The 14,007-nt window shown below is 35.4% G+C and overlaps 1 protein-coding gene across 1 annotated transcript; it reads left to right on the forward strand.

The window, feature by feature from the left end:
• Positions 1–1,988: 1,988 nt before the first annotated feature.
• Positions 1,989–13,584, forward strand: LOC124357909 (dynein axonemal heavy chain 1). The gene is made up of 6 exons (XM_046810022.1): positions 1,989–3,432; positions 3,876–4,135; positions 4,899–5,124; positions 5,449–5,592; positions 11,851–12,093; positions 13,287–13,584. The coding sequence occupies exons 1-6, from the start codon at positions 3,424–3,426 to the stop codon at positions 13,521–13,523; spliced, it is 1,119 nt and encodes a 372-aa protein (XP_046665978.1). The 5' UTR covers positions 1,989–3,423; the 3' UTR covers positions 13,524–13,584.
• The last annotated feature ends 423 nt before the right edge of the window (positions 13,585–14,007 follow it).

The raw sequence follows: 14,007 nt of genomic DNA on the forward strand, positions 1-14,007 counted from the left end.
GTTAAATGTTGAATATTGTGACATTTTTTGAAGTGTACGTCCACCAATTGATATTCAAAAATATCTAAAAAGTGCTGACGGTGACAAAGTGAATATTAAATATAATTATTTTCCTAAATGAGACGGCACAGTGAATTTCGGTCATTTGTGTTTAGACTTTCTAACTGTACGAAGATGATTTGTGTTACTGGAAAACATTCAAGTGTAAAATGTTCTCTTTTTCCACCTTTCGATTTGGGTTTATATAATGAATGGGAGATGGGGTTTTTAGATTTAACGAAATAATTTAATTCCAAATGTTGAAGAAAATATAAACAATAAAATCAACATTGGTGAAAACATAAGTTTACCAACTGGTACATACAAGATAGAAGATATTAAAAAATGTATTACTAAAGTTTTAAAAGAAAAATAAATTCTACTACTTTCAATATTGTTGCAGATAATAATACACTTTATTATGAAATAATATCGCACTCCCGCTAAAACAGTGGCACAACTCAACAAAAATTTAAGTCTGCGTAAATATATTTCCTTACGATGAACTAACTACCAATCAAAATCAACAGATATATTTTTTATATAGCAACATACAGTTAGGTATTGCCTTGTAGCTGAAAAAAATCTATAACACGTTTATGTCATCTTTATTTTGAGTTATGTCATTCTGTAGGTAGATAAATAAATTCAACAAAAACATTGTTCTGAGCTAAAACAGACAGATCTTTAATAAAGAATATAAAAATGTAAATTGTTTAAGATACAAGGTTCAACAAAGGTTACTGAAATAATGAGTTATTAAACAATAACGAATTATTATTAAAGTCCTTGTAGTAGTTGGCTACTAAATGAAAAATGTTATAAAAAGCACTAACACTAAAGTTAAAAATTATTATAAAAGTCCTTATATTGTTGGGTACTAATTGAAAAAAAATACAAATATTATTAAAGGTAGCGACCAACACTAAAGTTACAAATACTACTAAAAGTACTAAGAGGTACTAAAAGTCCTTGTAGTAGTTAGGTACTAAATTGGAGGCTACTTAACTCAAAAAGTCAGCTTTTTTCCTAGGCGCAATTTCCAACTTTTCTGTGTATATAATTTTTGTAGTGTCACCCTTTCTAAGGTTGTTTTTTATTTCTCTAATTTTCACTTCTTTTAAATTTGATTCAGTGTATAAATCCTTATAAAATACTTTATTTGGATTTGCATTTTCAATTCTAATGATGTGGGCTTTGGTAAGCTTCAGCTGGCCATCTCCTTCTCTTTCTTCTTTGTCTTTTTTGTTGTAGTTGATAATACGAATCCACATTCATTCTTTTAAAGTCTAGAAAACCTTCATGACACATTTATGTGATCTTGAATGCCGTTACATTTTTTTAGCTGTTCGTATTATTGTGAATACTTGAGAAGATTCATAAATTGGGCCAGATTTAAGCACCTTTTTTGTTTCTTTCTTTATCACTGAGTGGGCACTGTCATCCTCCTTTTGGGTGTGCCTCTTTATCAAAAACTTGATCAAAAGTGATGGTTTTGGTAGGTAGTTTTGTCACAGCAAACATTTACATAGCTATCATATACTTAATTTTCAATTGTCTGAGTAAAGTACTATTTCTAAGTTTGGATCATTGACAGCTTTCGATTTGTCTTTTAAATGTTTGAAAACGCATGTTTCTAGTTCATCCACTCCTCTAATATCCTCGCCTTCATGCAAATTACATTTTTAGTTTAAACAGTTCATCTTTGATTTATAATAAAAATTAGATGCGTCCCCTTTTGGCACTGGTAACACCGCTTGCAAGTCGTAACAGGCCACAATAAAATTTTCATATACTTTAGCTTTGTCTTCTGCCTTTGAAATACGAGACAGTTCCTTCTCTCTAATATGTATGTTGTACTTGTCTCTTAGGTTTTCTATGTTTTTTTTTTTTTAGATGAAAAGCTATAGCTTGTGCAAAAATCACACTGGTCTTTCTTAGGGGTAAAAAGAGAAAGACAATAAAAATTGTGCAATTCAACCTTTAATTTCGTCTTTTACGAAAGTAACATGGTAGAAATTGTTATTTTGTCTGCATAAATCTAAATCTATTATTTCTTAAGCGAAATATACTTCTTGGATCTATGCAAATGGAAATTTAACTTGTCCAATATAACTTGTGTACAAAACTATTAAAACATAAAAACTATTAGAAAACATGAATTATTTTAGCACTGTAAAGCTAAACTTAAGTCGCTCACGTACTTTTATAACAGTATTTTTTGCGTGGGGAATTTACCTAAAAAGACCGAGTTCCTACAATTAATGTTGTGGTTGTTTTCAGGGAGCTTTGAGGCAGCTTGTAGTTACTTCAGTGAGAGCGTTTGTCACACTAGTAGAGACTCCTTGTCTCTGCACAGTGGGTGTAAAGCCTGACTTCGTTTGGGGTACTAAAGACAGAGTTCCTACAATTAATGTTGTGGTTGTTTTCAGGGGGCTTTGAGGCAGCTTGTAGTTACTTCAGTGAGAGCGTTTGTCACACTAGTAGAGACTCCTTGTCTCTGCACGGTGGGTGTAAAGCCTGACTTCGTTTGGGGTACTAAAGACAGAGTTCCTACAATTAATGTTGTGGTTGTTTTCAGGGGGCTTTGAGGCAGCTTGTAGTTACTTCAGTGAGAGCGTTTGTCACACTAGTAGAGACTCCTTGTCTCTGCACGGTGGGTGTAAAGCCTGACTTCGTTTGGGGTACTAAAGACAGAGTTCCTACAATTAATGTTGTGGTTGTTTTCAGGGGGCTTTGAGGCAGCTTGTAGTTACTTCAGTGAGAGCGTTTGTCACACTAGTAGAGACTCCTTGTCTCTGCACGGTGGGTGTAAAGCCTGACTTCGTTTGGGGTACTAAAGACAGAGTTCCTACAATTAATGTTGTGGTTGTTTTCAGGGGGCTTTGAGGCAGCTTGTAGTTACTTCAGTGAGAGCGTTTGTCACACTAGTAGAGACTCCTTGTCTCTGCACAGTGGGTGTAAAGCCTGACTTCGTTTGGGGTACTAAAGACAGAGTTCCTACAATTAATGTTGTGGTTGTTTTCAGGGGGCTTTGAGGCAGCTTGTAGTTACTTCAGTGAGAGCGTTTGTCACACTAGTAGAGACTCCTTGTCTCTGCACAGTGGGTGTAAAGCCTGACTTCGTTTGGGGTACTAAAGACAGAGTTCCTACAATTAATGTTGTGGTTGTTTTCAGGGGGCTTTGAGGCAGCTTGTAGTTACTTCAGTGAGAGCGTTTGTCACACTAGTAGAGACTCCTTGTCTCTGCACGGTGGGTGTAAAGCCTGACTTCGTTTGGGGTACTGACTTAATAGAGACCCAGTTCAAGCCTGTATCGGTGCCGATATTCATTCTCAAATTAAACGTCAACGAGAAAGGGGCATACTTTTCCACTGACCCATTTATGTTTGAGGTTTGTGTTTCTTACTGTTTTAGAAAAGTTTTCTTTTGTGAAACCTGGTATTATTAGCCACAATTGTTTAAGTTAGTTTACTTAAGACACATGAAGCGTGTTTGCGTACAGAATACTATATTCTTTGTAAGTAGAGAAGCCATGCTGAATGGTGGAGAGTGGCTCATGTCCTGGGCCTTCGTTGAATGGGTTTGATCCGTTATGACGATAGAACCAATGACAGTTTTGGGATTGAGTAACACAATATTGAATGTTAAATTTAGCACCAGTTCACCTATAATATACATAGAAATATATCCCTCCAGATAAACTGTGGGTCATACATCTATGACGAATTTCCATATAAAGGACGCTCAATTGCCACAAGTCTTATCATCTATCACACATCTATCATCACAATTTAAGTATTGTTCTATCTTTAAACCACTATCTTGTAATTTCAGAAAACCCTGGAAAAGATCATGGACTATGGGATAGTAATGAGTCACAAGATACCACAGGTGGAGCCCATGTTGATGGAGAGGCTGAAGTACGCCGAGGACCTGTTCTTGTCCTCCATTGGGCTGCAAGAGGCGGAGATATGCACCCTGAAGGAACGGATGCTGAAGGCTATAAGAAGCGCTGTGGTGCCGTTAATAGCCTACTGCAGGGAATACGATCGCCATGTCCAGCTCTACACCCTTGACGTAGACCGGTTTATCGAGTAATGTTTTCAACTTACTACCTTAGATCATTTCAACTAATGTTACTTAAACCGTTTTACTTAAACTGATCCACTATACTTAACCTAATTTTAATAATGGGAGTGAGCATATCGTGGATGCTTCAGAATCAGGGACATTAAGTATGATGATAATTATTTCTCTTTGCGTGATGTCTCTGTTGTATATAAAGGTCACTTGATTAAACTTGTGAGACCTGTTTGGAAAGTAAGCTCGTTTTCCTGTAGTGTCTACCTTTAGAAGTAGTGACGAAAGTCAAATTCTCAGTGTTTATGCACACAGTGGGTTATTACATCGATCTACAGTAGTGGGACGGCAGTTCCAAGATATAATATTCATTATACTGTTATATTATAAGGTTTTTATTACTTGAGAAAGAGTATTTTATGGATGTTCCTTTAATCGTTCTTCAGAGATTACTAGATTCAAGCGTAGCGCAATAGACTAGTACTGAAGGTTCTTCTCTAAGTGAGTCTTTGAATTAACACATTAACAACTTTACAATTCCTTGAAAAAAGTATTATTCTCTAAAACACGTATACTCATTTAACAGGTACATTGTATTTTGATTAGTGTATGAAATGATTTTGTAGCACTATGAAGAACTAGCAGTAATAATACTTTGGATTTATATCCTTTCATGTTTACTAATAAATAAAGCTACACATTTTCTCTGGATCATTTTAATATGTTTGTGTACACTAATGATAAAAATAAGAATAATAAACATATAAATTTATGTAGGAAGTACAAGGAAGAGAATCACCCTGTCCACGAGGTAAAGGACGAGGTGGCTTTGCACATGAGAATGAAGGCTAACCTTATAGCGACCATCCCAGCCGTCATCGTTATTGGGCCATTCATTGTACATGTAGACGCACTCAGACAGTTTCTTTGCAACAAGCGACAAGAAATTGCTACCAAGCTGCTTGATGCATTTGCAGCCAAGATGAAAGTACTTCTCGAGGGTGTAAGTATACTATGTAATATACAAACTGTTCATCTGAAATAGTGCTATAGTAGATTCTTTTGTAACAATCAAGTTTACCAGATGTGTTAATCAACCCTTTCAGCAGTAACAAAATACATTTTCCAACTCTCCGTGGAACGGTTTGAGGTTATGTCTGACATTTAGTTAAGCGTGTCGTACAACTATTGTCTATTGCGCTTGGAGTTTGTGATCATTTCACATAAAAGTGGCAACGTATAATTAAACATAGAATTGCTGATGGAAATATGTGAGTGGATGGAGACAATACCATTGACACTTTCTACACATACTGTTTGTGGACAGGTGATGGATGAGTACAAGGCTGTGTACAGGAAATTGTGTGAGAAGCCTGGGACCATAGAATTGCTGATGGAAATGAGAGAGTGGATGGAGACAATACCATTAACAGTGAGGGGATTGGACGACACAGTTCGTCGGTACCTTCTGGTATTTTTTCTCTAATTTATATTCCTTCATTCCTAAACTGGTTATCATTACTTAGAAAGGTTGATATCTTCATTAGTAAGTTACCTATATGTTCCAGTACATCACATCACTCCAACACTTAAATTCATGATTTCTGAAGCTTGCAAAAAGTAACCAGGTAGCATTGCAATTTTTCACTTGGATGTTTTTACCTCATGCAAACTAAATGCAAACTGCTAATCCTATAGTGTGTCTTAAATGTCCCACCCCCTATTAACTTTCTTATGGATGGAGATGAAGTGATTTACATTGGAACATGTTTATATGACCTATGAACTAAGGAGTTTTTTGATTTTTGAAATTCTTTTAGTCCTTTCCCAAAGATGGGTAGTTGGGAGATAAGTTAAAATTTTTAAATACTAGCAAGTGTCGCCTCATTTTAAAGGTATAACAGGAAGAGTAATGTGCACAAACTAGGGATCTCTAATGTTATTTAATAAAATTGGATGGCCAATAAAAGTTCGAATTGTTGTACAAGTGAGACCGTAAGGAGTGAGACAAAGTATAAAATAGTGCACATTAAATTTCTGTTATATTAAGCCTACATTAATTTAGAGGTTACTTGATTCCTAATTGTTAAACCAATAACCGAAAGACTGAAAGTTATAATTACAGTAATTTTAAACTAAAGAAGTTATAGGTGAACCGCTAATAAAGAAACCTGCGCAGAAGCAAATATTTGAGCAGCACAGCGCAGGAGGGGCCCCCCCTCCGGCGGGAGGAGAGTGGCGAGTGGCGAAGCATCTTCTTGTCTTGTCTTGCTCGCGCCATTTTATTTATACTGCAGTTACTTACCTATTCTCTATCTGTATTGTTTTGTTGTGTGTAAGCCTATACAAGTGTCGCTTAGCTCGCGTGTACATATAGTCGATGGCGTCTACATCTAAATCGGCGTGTTTCTCGGGTCGTCCACTACACGGACAGGCTCGCGAAATTGTGTATAATGTCTACAAACATTTGAAAGACACAAAGGAACAGTACAGTTTAAAATACAACGTAGTCGAGGCTGCAAGCAATGCGACTGGCGTCTCTGAGTCCTTAATTAAAAAAATAGCAGCTGAGGGAAAACGATATCAAGCAAAGGGAAGTTTGACTTTTTGCACTCTCATTGGCAAAAAAAGTTAAAAAAAAATAAAAAATTCTTGTTGACGATTTTACAAAATGCATCATAAGAAGAAAAGTACATGATTTTTATGCATTGAAAAAGATACCTCCTACACTGGCTAAACTTATAGCTCTGTTAGAGGAAGAGAATATCTTAAAGTGTGGTAAAGAATACTTAAAAAATTCATTGAAAGATATGGGATTCAAATGGCTTACAACTCAGTCAAAGCGAAAAATATTAATAGAACAGACTCATGTAGCAGGCTGGCAAGCAAACTATTTACGCGAAATTCAAAAACTGAGACATGGTAAGGAAAATATAGTGTATGTAGACGAAACTTATATTAACAAGTCGCACGTTAGCCGTAAGTGTTGGCAGTCTCAATTTGAAATTGGGATAACGAAAGACGTTGGGAAGGGCCCAAGACTTATAATAATTCACGCAGGAGGTGAAGCAGGGTTTGTTCCAAATGCCTTGAAAATATGGATCCCTACCAGTAATAAGAAGGGGAGGAAAATCAATGTGTCTCAAGACTATCACGATGACATGGACTGCACAAATTTTTCCAAGTGGGTCATTCAATGTCTCATTCCAAATCTCTCTGAAAAAAGTGTGGTTGTTATGGATAATGCAAGCTACCATAACAAGGAAGACGACAAAAAAACCAAGCAGTGCGACGTTGAAGGCCGACATCCAAGACTGGCTCACCCGGCAAGGTATTGAATTCGCTCCGACTATGACAAAGGCTCAATTGATAGTGTTAGTCAAATCTACTCCTGCGACAAAAAATATTCTATTGATACATTTTTTACTGATGCTGGACACACTGTAGGTCGTCTGCCGCCCTATCATGCAGATCTGAGCCCAATTGAGTTAGTGTGGGGTGATATTAAGGACAGAGTCGCTGAACCCTTTACTGAGTGCATGAAAGAAAAAAAAGAGCTCTGCTGTAAGTTATTTAGTGAGTACCCAGTTGCGAAATGGCGGAAGTGTTGCGAGCACGTCTATAAAATAGAAGATACGTATAGGCAGAGAGAATGTGTCATAGACGAAGCAGTGGATAGATTTATCATATCTGTTAACAACGACTCATCGAGTTCCGATGACGATGACGGCACCGGTAGTGATGGACGAGGGGATCTAACGTCTGAAAGTGACAGCGAAATAGCAGAAGATCCTGGTATTGCCGTTTTACGATTCGACCAATATTGACACGAGTAACCATCTTTATTTTAACAAATATATAAGTAAATATACAAATTGTTTTTACCGTTCACATTGAGTTCTTATTTACGACGCGCGCGCGCGCGCGCGCGCACACACACACACACACACACACACACACACACACACACACACACACACACTAGTCCAGTTTGCACATTTTAGTTTTATATTACATATATGTGTGTTAATTTTTATTTATTATAACATTTATGGGTGCAGGGCAGATGTATTTAACGAGGGAGCTTGTATTTTGTTGTGAGGTTAGCCACGCAGTGGCAGTGGCCATTAAAGATGTGTCGTTCGGTCTTGTACCGTTCAATTCGAACGAGTCAGTCAGGTGAACGAGTGATCCGGATCCGAGTGTTTCAAAAGACCCGTTCACTTTAAAAGTTTTGTTAAATTTGGCCAGGCAACTGAATAAATTTGACACTTTTTTCCAAATCAGGTGAAATGAAATGAGAATGGTTTATTTTCTTAAAAATAGTATAATAAAACACATATACATATATACGTTTTGCAACAAGTGTATGCAAACACATACAATGTCTGAAATCATGTATCAGAGTGTAACAATACGGTACTTATACATAGTTAATTATTTCTTACTATAATAAACCTTGTATTAAGTCTATTTAATTCAATTAAAATTTGAAATAAGAAGAGTAGTATATCTGGGAAGAGCCTACATGGGCCTAGGGCCTGTGCGTAGGCTCTGGTCGTGAATATTGGAACTTAAAACTAATAATAGAACAAATGATATTATAAGTAAAAAATAGTAGTTTAGTAATTTTGGAGATTATTAAATGGTTTTAGAATTTATTTTTAATTCGGCTGGATGGCCATGACAACAGTGACCACGCAGGCAATTGATGAGTCACATTGATAATGATACGTAACCGAGTATAAATCTAGTTTTGCTGCACTGTCGTATGAAGTATTAGTTATGGTAATTATAGTGAAGGACAAACCGAATAACAATAAATAGCGAGGAAGGGTTAGAAGTTCAGCGATAACAAGGAACAATAAGTCTATATACTTCTTCGCCATCTAACGATAGTAACCCATCCTTCACGCGTTTTTTAAACCAGTAAAGATTAGGTAATTGAAACACAGAAGCGAAGTTGTAACTCAAACACACGTTACGGTACAAAACTGGAGAAATATAATACAAATTTGTTACGCTGAATGTTGTTTTATAAATATAGAAACTGTAATGACGACCTGTTGCGAGTACCGTGTGTTATGAGTATAAGCTGAATTGACAAATTTCTTATAGTCATTAGTTCTTCCTCGAAGAAAATTAATTCTAAAGAATATGTTGTACTCTTAAAGAACATGATTTTTAGTATTGTTTTCTGTTCAAAAATTAGTGGCTCAAGAATAGTTTTGAAAGGAGCACCATTAATACCATAATATAATACCAAATGAAAGTTGGGATTGAACCAAAGCAAAATAGGCCACTTTAATTTCTTTATCTGTGAATACTTCTCGTAATTGTCTGAAGGCAAAAATGTACTTGCGGATTTTGTTTGTCAAAAAATAAATGTGTTTTGACACATTCACATTATGATGTGATTTTTGTAATATACTTGCAGGTATTGAATCGTGCCCAAGAGCAGAATTTCCTCTCAAACTGGATACCTAACGTATAACCTCTTGTAACAGTGCGTAAGTTAAATGTCGAATGAAGACTATAAGATCTGTCTTCTAAAAATTTTTTATATTTGAGCCATTAGAGTTCGCCAAGTTCTGACCCACATTAGTAAAGAATTCATTAAATTCGTTAGCTACTTCAAGCTTAATTTTGTCATTGAATAATTTGGTATTTGGCAAATATTTATTTAAGGAAGAAACTTTGTAAATCCCTCTACCACTCAATTTAAGTAAAAACCCCCAAAACATTTTAAAATCCCTATTAGCTAGGTCGAATTTATCACAAAAATAATATTTTTTAGTTGCTTTAAATTTCTGCTTAAAATTTTCCTGCAATTGAGATAGCGGGTTGCTCCACATTAAATGGTTGCTTTTTTACTAATTTACGTAATTTATCTCTTTCTCTTATAGCATGGACTAAACCTGAAGTAATCCATGGTTTTAGCTTTTTTTGACCTTGTTTTAAATTTATTCGACTAGTGAAATTAATAATATTCTGAAGTTGTAAAGCAAAAACATTAACATTAGTGCTGTTAAAAATGTATTGCCAAATGGTCGATATAGATGCGATGTGCAGGGTCGATTTGAGAGGAGGCGTTCTGTTTAGTAGTGTGCGTAATATTATTGTTATGACTCAGCCTGGGTATTATGAACAGTGGTGAGAACTTAATCGATTAAATGTTTAAAATATGTTGTTATTTATAAAAATAAATTATTTTCAAACGATGCAATGTGTCTGTTTGTTGTTTAGTAATTTATTGAAACATTTGTAGTGAAATAATCTTATGATAAATCAAAGGCATATCAATCAACCAGTCCATTGTTCATAAGTATTAACGTTTAAAATATTTAGTAATGTATATAGTAACATACAGTTAATTTTTGTTAATCAGTTCTAATAATATATATATATATATATATATATATATATATATATATATATATATATGTACATTTACTAGATTCCTGAAACAATACGTTTCTTGTTATATATCTATCCATTCACTGTAAAATATGTTGTTTCTTCCTCTATCCGAACACTTTTTTGCAAGCGGATCCTTTCGTTCACTTGGCCATTCCGTTCAATCGTTTATTTTGTTGAACACGATGACCGGTAAAACACGCTCTAGCGGGAAGGCGTAGTAACTCTGTACTGTCCGGTTCAACTGAACGGGTCGCAGCAGTGAACGATACCGACTGAGCCGGATTAGTCAGCTGATTTTATTAGATTGAATTAAGAGTGAGCGCCGAGCAGTGGTGGGGATGCTTGGAGGGGCGGCGGAGGGATATTTACCCCACCCTGCGTGAACTCAAATCAACCAAGGTTTTTTGTTAGCGGTTTACCTATAGTAGGTTATTTATTTTACTTAGTTGTTGGGCCAATTATACCCAAGACAAGTAGCGTACAATAAATTATTAACGGTCCTGATTGTCGGACTTTTTATTTATTACTCCCTTTAAGTCAATTGCAGATGGTATCACGTTTAAATTAAATACGTAATACAGAAACAACAAAATGTATTCTCCTGTAAAACAACTATCTTTAAAAGCTAAAATAATGGAATATTTAGCTAATAACAAAGAAATTAAATTAATCTAGCATTCTTGGTCAAGTAAAAAATTGTATAAAAAAATTCCAAACTTAAATCTTTGTAGTCCATTTTGAAACTGGGAAACTTATATACCCAATTACACACATAACGACGAATATGAAGTAAGGATGAATATTATGTGAACGGTGAATGAGACATCAATGTCACTTGCTTGCTAAGATTCTCTTAAGAAAGACGAGTATCATAAAATACCAATTCTCGGCCAGTGTAAAGAACATTTTGTGTAAAAACCGACATTGGGTAATTGATTGTATTGATAGATTACATAAATCCATTTGCCAATGCTAGATCCTCTCTTCCCCACCCATAGTTGAACTGTAGACATTCTCAAAGCTCCGCGTAATTAAAAGCGGCAGTTTGTCAGAAACAGGTGAAAACTGGTTACAATGTATACAATTCTCAATTATTTTCATAGTCCGGTTTATAAAATAAATATCGTCATAATCCCAACCAAAATGTTTATAAACCATAATGACAAAGTCAGATTACAGTTTCACAGCGCCAGTTCTAATCCTTGACATGTCATTTTAGATACTCGAAAGTCCCAGGTTGCCAAAACTCTAGTACACTTATTGATAGTTGACTCCCACTTTTGTTTATGAACTGTCGTCTTATGAACAGGAGTACGATATGCTGGACCAGTTTTGGTACGCATTGGAGCAAGAAGAGTTTGAGGCCAAGTGGGAGGCCCTGGGATGGCCCCAGCGTCTGACTATCAAGGTGGAGGAGGTCAATAACATGTTGGACGAAGAGACTGAGGTCTTCCAGAAACTGCAGGTGGATGATGAGTTTATGCTGCAGGACCGCTTGGAGTTGATCTCTGTCACCATTGCCAATTTGGCCGCACAAAGCGATTTCAGTAAGGTACGTTATCCCACTAGGCCTTGCTGTTCCTTTTTGTCAATTACAAAATAGGTAGAGTTAGTAGGATAAAATAATTTTTGCACGGTACTTAACTGTATTATTGAATTGATTTCCTAAAAAGGGAATCTTGAATTTGGGCCGAATCTTCTTATAAATAAAAATTATTCTCTAAATGTGTTGCTAAGCGCTAATATCGAGAACGGTTGTACCAATTCTTCCAGTCGTTTATATTCGTTGAAGACCGAGAAAGTTTATATAGAAAAGTTTGCAGGAATATTTTAACACTTTGAAACATATTTCAAATTTAACTGGGAGTTAACAGCTGTTTACTCTTTCAGCTGAAGTTCGCCAAAGAGGCAGATACATTTCTGTATATTGGCATTAAATGTACCGTGATTGATCAATACCAAAATGCAGATTTCAAAGTGGAGTTTAATTTCTATTGTTTACTACAGAATGTAAGTTAAACCATCTAATACATTAGAATATTAAAAATACCATTTATTTATACGCTATTGTAAAAAGTCAGTAACACTACGTTTCGAGATCTGCAATCTGATCTCTTCTTCAGGTAAATAACTAACCTAATACATAATTACAAACTAAAATAAACAAATCATACCAAAGTGTTGTGGCACGCCTACGTCAGGAATCACAACCTCCATGTTGTGTGTCAAATTCACTAACTCTTAATACATACATTAATAAAAAACTATATACAACACTAATCACTAAACTGAACTACAGAATACAGGTCACAATACGTCTGCATTCGTCTAATAACCACCTGCGACTGACCAGAGGCCAATAGCAAATGGCTATCGTCATGGCATAAAGAAAAAAAAATGGCGGAAATAAAAAGGAAGGGGGGCAGGAATGGCCTTTATTATTATTATTGATTCATGTGAGATGAACGTTTAATATAGTATTTAACTCCTCTTGTTTAGTAGACTTATTCGGCGATCGTTTTTTGTCAGTGTTTTCGTCACTGTGTTCTTCATCTGCCAGTATCTCATTGTTTTCCGTTTCGTGGTGTAATCAGTTGTAAACCGTCCATTCATTAATTGGCCATTAACGTCTGTTTGCAAACCCTGACCTTTGGTACATGTATATTCATTATCGTTAGGGCTGCTCTATTATATTGTATATACATTACATGTCATTAAATTAGCACACTTTAAACTTTGTTCAAGGTACACGAAATCGCTGTAGATGTCAGAAGAGCTTGGAAACTCATCAAAGAAACGCAGGAATTTGGTCAACTCCTGAATTCAAGACAAAAGCTATTTGGGATGCCCGTAACTCCGTTCGATCAAATTCGAAAACTTTCAAATGAGTTTGAACCTTACAAGAACTTATGGACTACAGCATCTGGCAAGTATCGTATTATTAGTTATTTTGTAAAGAGTGATAGCAAACTTGATTCTTGATTATTCTCGAGCTTTCTCATTGAATACTCCTTGTACTCTGGAATTACGAATTATTTTATTATTAGGCGTTGGTCAATAAATATCATTAACTATATATTAGAATAGTAAATAAATAAACATTTTAATAAATAAATATATTTATTTATTAAGCTAGTTGTGAACTCAGTCAAATAATACAAATGTTTAACCTTTAAAATTGGGCATTTAAAAATACAGGTAATCAAACAGGCGTCCTTTACTTAAGAAATAAATAAATAAGTCAGTAATAAAGAAATTTAATCATATGACTATAAAATATTACACGTTCTACAATGTATATTAGGTTGTTGTATGAATTCCCATGTTGCATAAAAAACATCAAAGCGATGGGCAATCTCTGTCCAGGTCTGCTCAACCATGGAAGGGATTGTTGTTAGCTATCGCTGGGTTTATTTATTTTTAAGTGTTTTAGGCCTCTGATCCTTTTGGCATAAGCTGTGTTTTT

Source organism: Homalodisca vitripennis, chromosome 3, assembly GCF_021130785.1.
Source record: "Homalodisca vitripennis isolate AUS2020 chromosome 3, UT_GWSS_2.1, whole genome shotgun sequence".
NCBI lineage: Eukaryota > Metazoa > Arthropoda > Insecta > Hemiptera > Cicadellidae > Homalodisca > Homalodisca vitripennis.